General features: G+C 40.6%; 2 protein-coding genes across 2 annotated transcripts; one reads left to right on the top strand and one right to left on the bottom strand.

Annotated features, from left to right (window-relative positions):
- Positions 1-100: 100 nt before the first annotated feature.
- Positions 101-1,376, bottom strand: rnf7 (ring finger protein 7). Its single transcript, XM_085131263.1, has 3 exons — positions 1,109-1,376; positions 960-1,007; positions 101-574 (listed from the first exon to the last, which is right to left on the bottom strand). Exons 1-3 carry the CDS (start codon positions 1,272-1,274, stop codon positions 456-458), a joined length of 333 nt encoding a protein of 110 aa, XP_084987389.1. The 5' UTR covers positions 1,275-1,376; the 3' UTR covers positions 101-455.
- Positions 1,377-1,444: 68 nt separating this feature from the next.
- On the top strand, positions 1,445-16,329 carry LOC146504265 (transmembrane protein 255B). The gene is made up of 11 exons (XM_085184390.1): positions 1,445-2,282; positions 2,329-4,625; positions 5,462-5,601; positions 5,925-5,987; positions 7,947-8,036; positions 8,546-8,626; positions 8,772-8,857; positions 9,523-9,682; positions 13,033-13,113; positions 13,277-13,387; positions 16,207-16,329. The coding sequence occupies exons 2-11, from the start codon at positions 4,562-4,564 to the stop codon at positions 16,327-16,329; spliced, it is 999 nt and encodes a 332-aa protein (XP_085040516.1). The 5' UTR covers positions 1,445-2,282; positions 2,329-4,561.
- The last annotated feature ends 356 nt before the right edge of the window (positions 16,330-16,685 follow it).

Genomic DNA, 16,685 nt, shown 5'->3' with positions numbered 1-16,685 from the left:
TCTTCCTCATTCTGATGCTGTTTGAATTTCTGTAGATCACAGACTACACCTACATGCCTAGATATGATGATGATAACAAGCATCTAAACCTAATAAAGTGTTCAGTGAGTCATATCATATCATACAGAGTTTATTCAAACTTCTTACTGAAAACCCCCACATATTACAGATCTTTAAGGGTGTGCCAAACACCACCACAGACACCAATGTAAAGCTAACAAGTGACCAAACAATTCAACATATTTCATCCATCTTCTTCAGGACTCCATGAGTAACCAGTCTGTGCAGCTTTCATTTTGTCCTTCCTCTGGTACCGGGACTACTGAAAACATGCAATCAATAAGCAGGAGGACAACTGCGGTGTCAGCGGCTCCGCACAAGGCTCTGCAGTGATCACTGCCAAGTCTGTCACCGCTTTGGGGTGCACGCAGGTGTAATCCACCTGGATGTGCAGCTTATTTGCCGATTCTCTGAACCACCCAGTCCTGCTGGCAGAGGGGGCAGCGGTTGTTCTGCTTCACCCACAGGGACATGCAGCAGTTATGGAAGGAGTGGTTGCATTCTCCCCACACAACTGAAACACAAAGGCAGAGCATGAGTGGCACATATTGAGAAACCATTTACAATAAGCTAAAAACAAAACACGACAGTCCTATTCATTAAAGGCATTTACCATGCAAAATAGCACCCCCAAGGATTAGATTAGGTGCCCTTTGGTACCTTATGTTTATATCAAAATGCTAATAAATGGTCATATAAAATCGCTGCTTTATATCTTAACAGAAAGAAGAAAGAAGAAAGTAAAAGGTTATTATCTTGTATTTTGCCTGGCTCAGCGAGTTTGTCTAACAGCTCCAACTAGCTACTGTTAGCTTCTTCCTTTTTCTTTTCTTTTTTGTGGATTAACCTGCCGAGTGTCTGTGCTGCTAATAAATATGTCAGTGCTGGCAGGGTCTTACCAACACAGTCCTCCTGTTTATTTTCCGCCTGGCATCGTAGACACGCATCTGAAAATGAAGAACAATGTTAGAGTACCTCCACACGCCGGGCCGTTCGGGATTTAAAGGTACAAGTAGACAAGTTAGCTCCGTTAGCTCCTCGGACTCACCCATTACTTGTACTCGGCAAATGGCACAAGTGTCACACTCAACGTCCCAGCTCCACATAGCTACAGCATTCCACTTCTTCAGGGAAAACATCTTGTCCCCACCCGACTTGGAGCCCGACGAAGTATTGTGAGAGAGGACTAAACCTGGCTCGTCGCCGTCATCCATCTCTGCCGCACTGTAAATACACGCAGCTTAGCTAGGCTAAACAAAATGGATGAAACAGCTGGGTGATGCTAGCGCCAATGCTAGCAGGTTTAGCGTGTGTCTTGTCTCCATAGAGACAGAAGAGGGCACTGTTTACCAGGAATTATCCACGTCCCAAAGGAACAGCACACCGACTAGTCTCTGCTTCAGTTTCTCATTTTGCAGGAAAAAGTTTAATCTTTGAAATACTGAATGTCCTCAATACTTTATGGTAACATAACATAATTAAATCTTAAGAAGTATATTTAAAGTACTGTGTAAAAGTCTTGAGGCTCTCCCATTTTTTATATTTCTCTAAGAAAATACATTTGAAAAGACAGCATATAAGACAAAAACAGAATTAGTACAGTTCTAGCGAGTTTAAAAGTCAACCTTTATTTCTCAACACAGTCTGAACTCTCTCAGGTAAACTTTCTTTTAATTTCTTTAGGCAGTCTTCAGGAATAGTTCTGCAGGCTTCTTGAAGGACATTCAAATCTCTTCTTTGGATGTTGGCTGCCATTGTGCCATTGTGTTCTCGGTTAAAATGATCCCACATTGCCTCAATAATGTTGAGGCTCGGGCTCTGGGGAGGCCCATCCATGACTGATGGTCTTACAATGAGTGAGTCCAATATGTTTTTTGTCAATTAGATGTTTTCCATGTGGTACTGAATGGTGGATCAAAACATGATGGTACTTTTCTGAGTTCATAATCACACCTATTTTGGTGAGATTACCAACACTACTGGCTGAAATGCAACCCCAAACCATGACAGAGCCTCTTCAACAGTTGTAAACACTCACTATTATACCTCTCTCCTGACCTCCCTGTTTCACTTCCTTAACAATGGCTTCCTGACAGCTACACTTCAACTGAGACCATTCCTGATTAGGCTTCAGTGAACAGTAGGATCAGATGAAGGGCCCATTGTCAGGTCTTGGTTGAATTTCATTGTTTATACATTTAACTAAAGACGTGTTTAAAAATGTTCAGGTACCAGGATTGGACTAAAAATAAATGAAAAAGCAGCTAGTGTCCCATGAAATGTTGACAGACCCACAGAAAGCCTGGAAAACTATTGCTCAAGACCATTTTGAAAAATATAAACAACCAAGAGTAGAGACTTTTGCACATCACTGAACATAAATCATCTTGTTAGTAATATTTTACAAATGTATTGCCTTGACACTGTTTGGCAAATGTTTACTAAAAAACAGAAAATTGCTGAAATAAACTCTTAGTGTACTCTTTCTCTCAAAAAATGTGTTTATATGTATTTGTTGGAGCTTACATAGAAAAAGATTTAATAAATAATGGAGTCAAAGAGTTCTGCCAGCAATTCCAAAACACTGAATCATCCTGAGTTTCAGTCAACTCAGACTGGCATAAAAGGGAAAAGGGAAATAAGGGATAAGCAAAAAGCTGTTTGATATTTTTGCTAAACTGTGTTTGTGATTGTTTTTTTTTTTTTTTTATAGATCTCTGCAATAACCAAGAAGAAACTATAAAAAATCTGTAGCCTACATATTCAGGGAGCTTTGAACCTTCCATTTAGACCCATATACTGATCAGTAAAGTGTATACTTAGGTCACAGAGCAACAATTTCACGGATCATTTTGTGCAGAAACTGTCAGTTTTTCACTAAGAGATTAAATACACACCGATCAGGTCATTATGACCACTGCCATGAATTACACTAATCCTACACTTCAACGGCACCTGCCAGTGGTTGGGATAGATCAGTGAGTAAACACTTTGTCTTCGAAGTTGATGTGTTGGAAGAAGGAAAAATGGATATAAAAATGGATAATTATATTATGAGCTAACAAGGAGAGGCAATCAGTCAGGCTCACACTTACAAGTATGACCAACTTATAATCAGCAATTAACCTAACATGCATGTCTTTAGACTGTGGCTGGAAGTCGGGGTACTCGGGGAGAACCTGTGCAGACACAGAGGGAAGTATGCAAACTCCACACAGAAGTATCTGAACTGAAGACATCATAATGAGGTCAAGGAAGAGTGTGATATCTGTGAGGTTCAATAGGACCCCAAGTATGAGACTGCTGCTCGAGTAAAAACTCTGCAATCACAATTAGTGCATATACATACAGAGATTCCTTGATTTGTCAGTCAGATGTCACCTTGTTTGTGATAAAATTTTTTGAAAGTTACTTTAGGATTATGAACCTGAAAGGACCACATCAGCAGACAGGTCAGGCTCTTTATTGCTGCTGGCTCAGCAGCAAATCTACTGTCCTGTCTTGAAGAGGAATCCCCAGTTAAAATCTAGTATTAAAAGCTTACTGGCCTAATTAAAAGACAAACTGTTGTTCATTGAAGTAATCTTTCCTCCAGGGCTATGACTCAAAACGGGTAACTTCTGATTTTAAGTAGAACTTTTTTATATATATATTTTAAGATACAGAGATCAATAAATTTAGAAATACGAATTAATTACCTTGTATTTAAACCATGAATTTTAAACACTGATTCCACACTCTGTGGTTGCATTTAAATGGCTGTATGATTGATATGATTAAAAAAGACCATAAGTCCCCCACATCTTTTAAAAGACCAGCAGTCTTTCTGTGCAAGATTTTCCAACAAGTACCCTGCGCAATAGTGAGCACGCCACTGTAAACGTGAGAACAAAACTGAACCACATCGATATCAAACTCACTCTGAACTGCTCTTCATTTTAAATCCTGACGCATGCTCGATCATCCATTCAGCACCAAGCTAGCCAGCGCATGGCTTTAGCTTGCTATTTAAAAGCAGATGATCTAGATTTTAAAGGACTAATAATGTGTGACTTTTTAATACAGCAACACATATAATTGCTCTGATCTATAAAAATGACAAAATACCTCTTCACCTCAAAGTTTTGTATGAGCGCAAAATGTACACATAGTTAATAAAACCACGCCCACGCGTGCAAAGAAAATATGTGACATTAATACATTAGACATGCACCAGCTCTCGGGCAGCCACGTGCTTTTATTTGATTTACAACTCGGGGTTGTAAAGTAAAGGGTCCCAGTGTTATTACCTGATTTAACTGTCGAGTGATTTTCCAGCTGAAGTTCACGGTTCCGACTGTGCTTGAACGCATCGGACGCAGGAGCTCTCCTCTCTCGCTGAAGTTGAGCTGTTACATTCACGCAGCTGATGCTTGTGCAGCTCAAACGACTGTTCAAGTGAACGGCTGTTTGCATTCATCAGAAGCTGTCGGAGGGAAATCTGTGTTTCAAAGGAAGATTTATGGTCCGGATCCAGGGAACAGCACCGGGTCGGGACAAACGGAGCCCACAGAGCCGAGCAACAGGTAAGAGAGCGGTGGTGGCATCACAGCTGGATGGGACAGGAGTATTAAACTTGACTGATCATAATAACACAAATCCCTTTGGATCCAGTTTACTTAATTGTATTGTTGCTTTTAATCCAATCAAGTTTTTGATAAGGTGAAGTGTTATTTGTTGCAGCACAGTTTGGGGTTTTCACAGAAGCTCAGTGATAAAGGCTGTCAGTAAAACTGATGTGGTGTTGTAATCATGTCCATAAAGTCTGAAGGTCACGGGAGGAGATGAATCTCACTGCTCCTGTGCTTTTAATGTCACATAAACAAGGAAAGAGACAGGACGCTACATGAACCCTTTCTGCTGTGTTTGTGTGAGCTTTAACTTTTGTCAGTAAACTTCACTAAAGTTTATCTTTCCTGCTTCCTTTTAAGAGCTAAAAGATGCTGAATTTTGCATTGTTACACCATCTAATGTTGTGCTCCAGTGTAACCCTGATATTGTTCTCTAAATTGTGTTTTAAAGTGCACAGCCAACCAAGGAAACCAAGTTTCCTTGGTTGGCTGCCACTGATATTTTGTTTCTTTGCATAACGCTTTCATGGTTTCTTTGTCCAGTGTTCAGAAACTATGGATTCAAGTCCATTTCCATGCCTCATATTATTGAGCTGTAAATATTTCATGGCATGTGAACTAAACAAGATGGGTGCATGTGGTTGGGTAATAGTTTTCACAATAAAAGTCAAATAAATGAAATCCAGATAAACAAAATAAACTAAGTTGGGCAGCTGTCGGGATTTGAACCGGCACTGTAACGTTTTAATATGACTGAAAATGTGTTTATTTCTTTGTTTGCTGGGTGACAGACATCATGGTGAAGGTCAGGCGAGCTCTACGGCTGGTGCTGGGCATGCTCAGTCTGTCCCTGCTGCTGGTGGTGCTGGGGGTCTACACAACGACCCGAACAGAGAGCCTGAACGTGACTGGCTACGTATCTGGAGTTATTGTAAGCTGTTTTTTAAAAAAAAAAATCATATTTGATTTTATTTAGTGAGACATCTGGTTGATACGACTAAAAAAAATGTAAAAAGTTGTCAGGAGGAACAGGAAAGCATCTCATGTGATTTCCATCATAAAGCTGAAGCTGCAGTAGCCAAAGGTTTTGCCTCACTCGGTGCAGATTTGGTAACCTTCACCTGAGTGTGAAATTAATTATGGACGGCTGTATTGATTTATATATATTGATTGATCATTTTAAACTCTTAGCATCTGTTTGGTTTGTAACAAACGGTATGCTTTTAAATTTGGTCCTTTGGATGATTTCTTCAGCTCACCCTTGGATCCTTCCTGGGACTTCTGGGACTCTGGCTGGAAGAAAACCGCAGGCAGCTGGTATGTTCAGCCCTCCCTGCGTCTCTTTAATAGAAATAAATGCAACACGTACATTAAAACAAAAAGCTCTGAAGACGTCTCACTAGTGACAGCACATTATTTTACAGTAACAATGTAACCAATTATAAGACATTGTCATTAGGCTGTTTTCAGTAAGTAAAAAGAAAAAAATTTTTTTTTTAGGAAAGCGGCACCGATCTGCCTTTATCCAATGGGTGTAGAGTGAGCTAATCCTGGTTTTGTCTGCAGTTATTTGAACTCGTGTGTGTTTCTCTGATAGAAATTCTAATATAAAAAAATCCTAAACTGTGAAAAACACCAAAAAAATTTTTTTTTAAAAAGTGTAGCACAAAAGTTGGTTTAAAAAAAGGCAAAATAATGTGAATATCGTCACATGACCTAGACTTTACTAGTGAAATGAGGAGAAATAATGTGAAATAATGTGAAACAGACAATAGATGTTTTTCTGGATTCTTTCAGTTTAAGTATTCATCGCCCACACTTTACGATATATTAAAGGAAGCTTTCAAAACACTTCTAGGTTATGTGAAAACCAGCAGCTTATCCTGTCAACAAAGAGAAAAAAGGTGTTGACGACTTTCACTCTGCTTGGATTTGGTCCATTTTGGATTTTGATTATATCATCTTAGCTGGTGAGATAAGTTTACTGATGAGACCTTAACAGGTCAGATAGGACACGAAACTCACTACACCAAATTTTTTCATGGTGTAGTGAGTTTAGAGTATGATGAATAGTTGGAATAAGGAGGGCTATACTGCAGAGTTACATGCTCTGTTTGCTTATACTTGAAAGTGCTATATATTGTTAAATGTACAGTACCGTGCAGAGGTTTTGAGCCACCTCACATTTCTTTGTCGTGTTTTTTGTTATTACCAGCAGACCACCACAGAAACAGAAACATCATTTGATCCTATTTTGAGTTGAATCGGTGAAAAATGCCAAAGATAAACACAGTTTGACAGGCATAAAATAGACAAGTGGAGGACAAAAGAAGAAGTGCCAGGTCTAAAAACAACTATTGACAGTATCTGAAAATCGTGTTTTTAAGAAATAGGGAAAAGAAAATCCAGCAAAGAGCTGACACGTGACCTGAGAGACCTTAAACTGATCCGTCCACTGTTCACTGAAGCCTTGGCAGGAATGATCTCAGTGGAAGTTTGAAATTTCTGGTCCAAATCATCTTCAAGAAAAAGTCAGAAGAGGTAGAAAATAGTAAAATCATACTTGGATAGAAAAAGCATACAGTGGAACACCATCAGTCATGGACTGGCCTCCACAGAACCCGCAGCTCAACATCATTGAAGCAGAGTGGGATCATCTTGACAGGGAACAGAACAAAAGGCAGCCAACATCCAAAGAAGAGCTTTGAATGTCCTTCAACAAGCCTGGAGAACTATTCCTAAAGACTACTGAATGACAAGAAAGCTGCCTGAGAGAGTTCAGCCTGTGTTAAGAATAAAGGTGTTCATACCAAAGACCAACTTCAAAAGCTCATTGGAATTATCCACATGCTGTTTTTGCCTCATATGCTGTATTTCCACGTCTGTTTCCAAATGTTTCAGTAAATCGATGCACCTATTTCCCATTTTCCTGGCAAAATATAAAGAAATTAAGTTTGGCTCAAGACTTTTGCACAGTACTGTTTATATAATTAACAGGTTCCACCTTTAAAAAAATGTCTTTCATAATATTTTACGCCTCTCAAAGTTTGTTTTTTCAAAAAACACGGTTTTAAGTGCTTTGTGAGGAAACCTAATAGCTTCACACCTACGATACATGATCCACATGAAAAAACGCTTATCTGTTGGAGAGAAAGAAAAAAACGTTTCCTCAGCTTTTCCCTGCATTCCTGTCAGGCTTCCCTCCAGCCTTTCATCTGGCACAAATCTTACATTAAAGCTCTCTCATTTGTGTTTTCACATTTGCTTCTCCTCCAGCTGACCGCTGCCATCGTCTTTCTCAGTTTCGGGATCGTCGTCTCTTCTGTGTGCTTGGTGATCGACGGCGTCTGCATTGCCTTAAATATGGTGAGATACCTACACTTGCTTGTAACCTCAGCAGATGGCTGCACAGTTAACTGAAGACTGTGAAGCAAATCAATAATAAAGGACCATGCTGACCAGCCGTTTGGACTGCCGTGTTTGCCGGCATCATTCTGGTGACGGCACAGACAATTTTCACATTCACGCGCTACTTTGTCCCCTTTTTGTAAATCTGGCCCATGAGGTGAATATTTCCACTCAGCATTGGTCCCAAAATTCATCTCACGCACTACACCAAAGTCAGTGCTGAGAATAAGTCTACAACTTTATTTTCCCTTCCTGACCATGTGATTTGTTCCTTTCCACTAACCATAATGAACCGAATCCGTCCACGATGACTCTGAACTGAACCTCGTGTTAGTTTCAAATTGGACTGAGTGAATTTTGGAAAAGACCGTTTTACTCAACTTACCACTGTTTGCACCGAATAAAGATCGATTTGAATGGTTCTGGGTGAAATGTTGTGGATTGTTTCTCATGTTAACTTTTGCCAGGACATGCGGCCACTGAAAGCAGGGAGATGTCAGTATTACAGCAGCGGCAACTGCTACATCTATGAGAATTTCTACACTTCTGTGAGTAGAGACACGCTGAAGGAAAACATTATCCTGTGACTAATTCGGATACATAGTCACAACCAGTCCGGATAGATTCGAATGTGCAGGATAAACCTCCAGTTGTGTTGTCTGTATGTTTGTGAGCTTGTGGTTCGCTGCCCAGGTGTCGTGTTGGAGTCTAAAGGAGTCTTGTACCATGACGGTAAGAAGTGGAACCTGTTACTGCTGCGACCTGTATGACTGCGCCAAGTGAGACATTTAATCATTAGTATACAGTAATCTATGTCACATGTGAACACAGATTGAACAAAATGATAGACACGTTCATATACATCCATACGTTTTGGGGCAAAAACACCTTTTTTTGCAGTTTCTCTGCAAACAAACAGTGGACTTTAAATCAAACTATTAAAGTTTAAATTTGCAGCTTTAATTCAAGGGGTTTAACCAAACTCTTTATGCATTATAGTCGTTTTTATACAGTCCTCATTGTGAAATGCCCAAAAGTAATCACATAGTTGTCAGACGAGCAGGTTTATGGTCAGGTAAAGCCTGTTTCCTTATTACTCCATGACAAAATCAGCAAACATCTGAAGTTGATTCAAATTCTTGAAATTGCATTTGGTTGCTGTTCAGTGGAGAGCTCGACATCCAATGAGTTGTCAGCAGAGATAAGTTAGGTCATCATTAAAAAACTAAATAAACCTACAAGACAGAGAAATGGGAGTGACCAAATCATTGTTAAAATGAATTAATGGATTGAGCAGCTCAGCAACACCATAAGGCTTTAACCCCTTCAGTTAAAGCTGAAAGTCTGAACTTCAGTCACAAATATCCTGATAATCCGTTTTACTTTTATGTGTTTTGTCTTACAAATCATTGGAACTAACCTGCTCTGTGGCTTTGTTATGCAGTGGAGGCTACCTCAGCAACTACTATGAATTTGTTGGAGTAGAAAGCTGTGAGGAAGTCTTTACAGTGTACATTTTAATTTGGACCCTCGCCAGCCTCAACCTCGTGGCCTTCTTCACAGGAATACTCACCACAGCAGTGCTGGGCAGCATTAGAGAGTTGGTAAGACATTGTCATCTACATAGCAGTGAACCTAAATGTTATATTTCCTGAAAATATTGCAGAGAGGAAGGAGAAAAAAAAATAAAGAGCAGAGGTCCCGGGACTGAACCCTGTGGCACACCACAATTAATTGTAGTAGATTGTGATCCATGTGCATGTATTTACACAAACTACCTTGAACAAAAAAGTGCAACAACACAAAATGTGGTGGATTTTAAAGCTGCACTAGTTGATTTATGACCTGTAGAGCAGGTAGCAAACTGACATCAGACATCAAACTCACCTTTTTTGCACCACGGACCGGTTTATGTCCGACATGACCGGCCTTTAAGGTGTCACGGATAAATACAACAAAATAAAGCCAGTACCAGTACCCAAAACATTAAGATTTATTCATCACACACGGGAAAAGACCCAGGGAAACCAAGTTAATGATAAAAACGATTTAAAAAAAAAAATAACTGTGAAAATTTCACACCCGAGCCTCAGCTCTCGTGGCCCGGTACCAAACAACTCATGGACCAGTCCGTGGCCTGGGGGTTGGGGGCCACTGCTGTAGAAAACAGAGGAGCTGCAGCAGAAGAGATAATGACAAAATTTATGCCATCTAACCTGAACCTGTTGTTATACACTGATGACTTCCTGCTTCTACTATTTATTTTATGCAGTCTTTTATTTTAGTTTTAATGCAGGTTTATGCTGTCGTTTCATCAGAATTGGCAGCTATTTTCTCACAGATTGTTGTTTCAACTACAGGTGGACACATAATGACACCTACATTCATTGAGGAGACCTTGATTCAAATAAAACGTCTAAAAATAAGTGTCGCCTGCAAGGTGTGGGGAGGGGTGTCTAAATAAAGTTAAGCTGTGTCCACACAGGGAGAAATTTGCCCATTATGTCCTCCTTTGAAGATGGCAGTTGATTGCTAGCAGATATTTCAGGCTGAGGTAACCCTCTAATGTGTTTATTACTCTGTCGTATCTCAGCCAATGTTGTCCTATCGCTTCAGTTGCTCTGCTCAAATTTTTAAAAATGTTTAATTTTTAAATTTTCCATTTGGAAACATAAAACAGCCAGCAACAATTGCAAGACTTTAGTGTAAATAGCACGATAGCAGGCAGTGGATTTAGAATGACTGCGGAGCCGGGGCGTGTATACTGTAGGGGAGAGATTAATGTTTCGTCTTTACCCCTCACCAGTGCAGAGAGAGCAAAACAGAAAGGAAAAAGGATAGCAGGAGAAGGAAAACACTGGAAAGCAAGAGTGGATCATGGCACCATCTGCTCTCACGTTCCTGCTGCACAGTATGCAGTAGCCTAGTGCAGTTGTTCAAAAGGCCAAAAATGATTCCTTCCCAAATATAAAATAAGATCGTCTTACTTTTACAAATTCCCTAGATACTGGTCATTCAACACTGAGTCAGATTAAACTCAACACTGTGAAAATGGAAAAATAATTTTGACTGCATGAAGTGCAGCATCTTAAAGTCAAGCCAAACAGCCATAAAGTCTGTCTCTCATCTCTTTGCATGCCTTGACTGAAGTGATTACATCCAACCACAGAATACAGCCTTCCCACTCCTGACCTCCCTACCTCACTTTCTGTACACGGATAAAAAGATCCCAATAAAATAAATAAGTGTCAAAAAGTATGTTACTAATGATGAAATTGTTTGATATTATGGTATTTCTAATATTAAAAAAAGAAAATCACACAAATCATGCAGACTCCATCACATTTTGAATCACGGGCAGCACATTGTAATACTCACATGTGCTCCTCGCTTCAAGATCATTCTCTCCTGTTTAAAAGAGAAAAACTCTCACACTGGCTTTTCCTAGTTTCCTAATCTTATTGTAGCTGCATTTCTTTTTCTTTGTTGAAGTTTCCACTGGAGCGTGCCAGCTTTGTGGTGACTCATGCTCTTCCCTGTTGTGTGGGCAGTGAGATCAGGCTGACCCCAGATGACAGCCTAACAACCTCTGGATTAAAGTAAAACCTTAGGAAATGTGTCTGAATTGCAGTGCTAACTGTTGAAAACTAGAACCAATCAAAATTTGGGACGTGCGGGATGAGAGGCAAAAAATAAAAGTGCTGAGTCCCACATGAAGGGGACACCTGATTGCTGTGCAGCCAGAAAAAAAGAAAAAAGAAAAAGAAAAAGTCAGACCACGTGTTGCATTGACACTGTGGTGTACAAGAGCACTGATTTGTCTGCATAATAAACTCTCCCTTACCTCTCATGCATGTCTTGAATGGTCTCTCATAAAAGTTAAATACAATGAGAGTGATGCAATAACAATGTTTCTGAGACTGCTTGGCAGGCGGTTCTATCAGCAGAGGCTAACAGAGCTGTCTCTGATCCACTAAACCTCAGTCCATCGGTAACGTTTATCAGAAACATACCTTCACTTTTCCTCCTGCTGCTTCCACTCAAACTGTCACAGACGCAGAGTTCAAAAGACTTTTCCCACCAAACTAAAATCAAAGCTTAGAAAAGAACAATTTTCAGAAGCGTTATGTTGCAGCTTTATCACATCGGTGTTGTTTTCACTTTGAGAGATAAGAACAAGAACAAATCAAAGACAAATGTTTTTCACTTCCTTTAATATATCATGTTCAGTGACAGTTTCCACAGAAGACATTGTTGATGCATAAGATAAGATGCAGTCAGTCTGATGTCAGTTTGCTAATGAATGGGGTCAAGTTGGCAATTATATGCAATCTGTTTCCAATAATAGAACAGTTCCCTGAGATAAATCATCAAAAATCACATATCCGCTGCTGTCCTGCTTCCCTGAAACCAGAATACGGCCGCTGAGTCAAGCAACCTTGAGTTGTGCTCACTGATAAAGACTCATTTACACTGTTCAGAAGAGACTGATGCAATCTGTTTGCATTTATAAATCACACAGCAGTTATTTGCAAACCTTTAGCAATCTGAGGGTGATTGTAGTCGGTGCAAGTCAGACTGCAACTGTCTGGAGAAACGTTGCCTCCTACCAGGCGACTGGTGCAATCACCTTCCAGTCAAAAGTTGCAATCAGACACAGAATGTGAAAAAAATTCAATAGAGTCACCAGACAGCCAGAGATAGAGATTTTGTAGAGACCCGACACACTGTTCCCGTGTTGCTTAATGGTTTTTATTGATTTTGCACACAAACACTGTTTCCCTGGTTCAGCACAAGCGTCCGCTAGCGTTCCAGCTGTCTCGCACTATCCCGTCTCTGATCTCCAACCTCACTATAAAAAGGGAGAAACCTGATTAGCTAGATCATGTCCACCTGTCGCTCCAGCCTCCCTGGCACTGCTCCTTGAGCTCACTGTACCACCCCTCCCCTGCAGCTGACCCAGGGACCACACCTCCGCCACAGTCAAGATAAGTGTGCCCAGTGTTGGATGGTTTATCAGTTTAGTGGATTTACTGTAAGTTATCTCAGGATGGTGCACGTGTTCGTACTATTCCCAGTATATTTTAATTTATTTAATAAAATATCAATATTTGGTGTTCCAATATCAACAGATTTTTTCCCCTTCTTTGCACTTACATAATATCACGTGTGCGTGTGTTTCCCTTTCTTTGCCTCAGTGGAGCAGCAGCCCTGTGGCTGATCCCTCTGAGAAAACAGCATCTTCCCCAACAGCTCCTCTGCTGATGGACGCCAATATACACACAGCACACCAGCTCCACCCAGTCAATGTGAGGCCAACACCGTCTCTCTCACACACACACACACGCCAACACACACAGATACAATTACAAATATATAGTGGCTGTGTGAAGTCTAAACTGTTTCTCGTGTAAACTTCTCGACTGGCCAGCAAACCTCTCTGTTTCCTCCCTATATTAAAAATCCTTTAAAGCTAATTGTGGTTTCAAAGTGTCAGACAAAATGATTTCATGCAGAAATTTTCAGTGTTTCTTTATGATGGACTTCGAAGACCATGATGTAACTTATCAGCCACAATACTAAAACACTCATAGGCGAAGTGATTTTCTTGTCATGATAGTAGCTACCTGTTAGGGGGTGAGATATACATCGGTCAGCAAAGGAAGAAATTTAGAAGGTGAGGTGATAGAAGCTGGAAAATTGGGAAAATGTAAGGTTCTAAGAGACTTTTCCAGGCTTTGTGGAGTATTGTGGATATGATGAGCAAAAGTGGATCCAGAAGGACAGCCGGTGAACCAACGAGGGCATCAGAGGAAGTGTGATGATCTGGGCAAACAGATTCTGCCAGGAAACCATGCTTGTCCTGGCCTTCATGTGGATGTTACACTATATTTCCAAAAGTATTTGCTTATCTGCCTTCAAACGCATATGAACTCGAGTGATGTCTATAACAGCTTCAACTCTTCTGGGAAGACTTTCCACAAGGTTTCAGAGTGTGTTTGTGGGAGTTTTTGACCATTTGAGGTCAGACACTGATGTTGGAGGCCTGGATCGCAGTCTAAGCTCTAATTCATCCCAAACGTGCTCTACTGGGTTGAGGTCAGGACTCTGTGCATGTTCTTCCACACCAAACTCGCTCATCCACGTCTCTATGGACCTTGCTTTGCGCACTGGTGTGCAGTCATATTGGAACAGGAAGGGACCGTCCCCAAACTTTTCTCACAAACTTGGGAAAATAAAATTCTGCAAAATGTCTTGGACCATTCTCATGGCACTGCCAAAGCCAGGCTCATCCATCAGATTGCCAGGCAGAGAAGCATGAACCGTCACTCCAGAGAACACATCTCCACTGCTCTGGAGTCCAGTGGTAGAGTTCTTTACACTTCTGCATCTTTGGCTTTGTATTGTGATTGGCGATGTGAGGCTTGGATGCAGCTGCTCAGCCATGGAAACCCATTCCATGAAGCTCTCTACACACTGTTCCTGTGCTAATCTGAACACACGTGAAGTTTGGAGGTTTGCAGAAAGGTGTCAAGCTCTGTGTACTGGCATTTGCTTGACCACGCTCTTTGATTTTACATGGTCTAACACTTCATAGCTGAGTTGCTGTCATTCCCAGTCACTTCCACTTTGTTATAATACCACTAATTGAGGAAATACCAAGACTGGACTTGTTGCACAGGTGGGATGATGTCATGGTACCTTGTTGGAATTCACTAAGCTCCTGAGAGCGATGCATCCTTTCACAAATGTTTGTAGAAGCATTCTGCATGCCTTGGTGCTGACCACTCACCTAAACACTTCTGCAGACCGTACCTATCATAGCAATGGTGTTGCTTGCTTTGAGGAAAAAAGGAAAATTCTTTACATCTCAATCCAACCAAACATCTGACAGATGTGTCACGAAAACAAGTTGAAGACTTTAAGGATCGGCTGCTGAGATATCAAAGACCGCTTTTAAACTTTTACCTGAAAAACTATTCTTACAGTCATTCACAGATCTGCATCCTTCACTGAGGCCCAGTGCAGGCAGTAGTGTTTCTTGTTTCTTTGCATGTTGGCATTCGTTCATTGTGGATACGGCAATAAATTCCTGTTCAGTATGAATGTTTTTTAAAGGTCGTGCTGTGATTTTCACTACAGATACAAGTTTGTTTTGAATGTAGTGTACCCCGAAAGAGCTTGAAGATCATGACTAAGATGATGTAATAATAGCATCTAGTAACGATTTGATTTCAGCCATAATAATGACGTCACACAGACAACAAGATTTTAGAGATTTTAGATTTGGAATAAGAGGCAGGCGCAGAAAAGACACAAGGGCAGCTGGTTCTGATAGGAACACACTCAGAGGTGAACCTGCAAGTGTTTAGTGACAACCACAGTAATGTCACATCGTTTCCAGCAGCACATTTCAAAAAGAAGTGTGCTTTGATTTGCATGATTTGTGGTTCTGATCGATCCAAACCCAGCTGCAAATCTTGTTTGTTCACATTTAAAACACAGCACTGCGTTCAGTTTTTTTTAGTACCGTGGAGTTTCGGTCTATTAATTGTGCTTGGAGAAGTGTTAGTTAGCTAGTATGAAGGAGATTATAAGTTTAAAATAAATGAGGAAATTCATTATTTTTCTTTTTTTGAGAAGGCCACACACAAGTGCTTAGGTGGAAAACAATCAGGGGAAGCCAAAGCTCTGTTTTAAATCTTCACGGGCCCTTTCTAATCCAGAAACCTAGTGTTTTCCACGAACCGCAGCTCTGTTGACCACCCACATCAGAGCAATTTATTGGCTGCATCTTAATAAAATAAACCCACGTGTTTACAACCAATAATGCTGAATGTTCCATCGGAACAATTAACAAGGCTTCTGCAGGTTTGATCTTAAACAACAGTTCGACTGAAACAGTAAGCTGTCTGTGAAGGCCCGTGAAAAAGGGAGCCTCGAGTCGGGGTTTTTAAACTCAAATGCATCAAAAGGGACCGGGTAGGCTCTACAATGCTTCAGCTGTTTTCTTTTTTATAACATAACGGGTTATAAAACTAATAATTTATTTGAAAAGTGTGAGTTTTCACTCAGACGCCGTGAAGTCTGTGGTTAATGTCTCTTTTCCCTTGTCCTGCTCTCCCAGGGAGGATTGTCGTTTTGCTCTTCAGCAGAGAAGGCCAACCCGCCTCCCTTCGCCCCACTGGCCGGCGTGCCGCCTTGCAGACCCCCCGGCATGTCTGTGTGTGTATTGTTGGGTGCATTTTAAACAGCAGATGCAGCTTAAAGTGGACATGCAGAAGTTTAATGGAAAGCGTCTGCAGCTTTACATTGTATGCAAAGAAGAAAACAGCTTATCTAAAGCCCTTGAGTGTAAAATGTTTGCAAATGCAGTGCTTTGTCCTATAAATCTTTTCATTGTGGACTTTGTGTGTAAAAGGCTTCTTTTTTTCCCCTGACACCAGGCAGAGTTAAAACTTTGTGTGACCTAAATGTCTCATAGAAGATATATTGCTGATATTACTCGATGATGAATAAACAGATTGAAACAGATCAGTGTGGTTTATTTAAATTACAACAGACAGTTTTACTCACCGCAGCTCGGTTTAACAGGAAGACAAAGTG

Source organism: Neolamprologus multifasciatus, chromosome 14 (genome assembly GCF_963576455.1).
Source record: "Neolamprologus multifasciatus chromosome 14, fNeoMul1.2, whole genome shotgun sequence".
NCBI classification, from domain to species: Eukaryota; Metazoa; Chordata; class Actinopteri; order Cichliformes; family Cichlidae; genus Neolamprologus; species Neolamprologus multifasciatus.
The sequence above is the reverse complement of the archived record's forward strand: the minus strand, read 5'-3'. Positions and strand labels throughout refer to the sequence as shown.

Bases quoted from the DNA above. Each gene is read 5' to 3' on its own strand.
- rnf7 (XM_085131263.1), bottom strand. From the start codon at position 1,274: ATGGATGACGGCGACGAGCCAGGTTTAGTCCTCTCTCACAATACTTCG. The intron at 1,008-1,108 runs GTGAGTCCGAGG...CTTCATTTTCAG, and splicing joins TTGCCGAGTACAAGTAATGG to ATGCGTGTCTACGATGCCAG. The intron at 575-959 runs GTAAGACCCTGC...TTTGTGTTTCAG, and splicing joins TAAACAGGAGGACTGTGTTG to TTGTGTGGGGAGAATGCAAC.
- LOC146504265 (XM_085184390.1), top strand. From the start codon at position 4,562: ATGGTCCGGATCCAGGGAACAGCACCGGGTCGGGACAAACGGAGCCCA. The intron at 8,037-8,545 runs GTGAGATACCTA...AACTTTTGCCAG, and splicing joins TCTGCATTGCCTTAAATATG to GACATGCGGCCACTGAAAGC. The intron at 9,683-13,032 runs GTAAGACATTGT...CCTCCCCTGCAG, and splicing joins TGGGCAGCATTAGAGAGTTG to CTGACCCAGGGACCACACCT.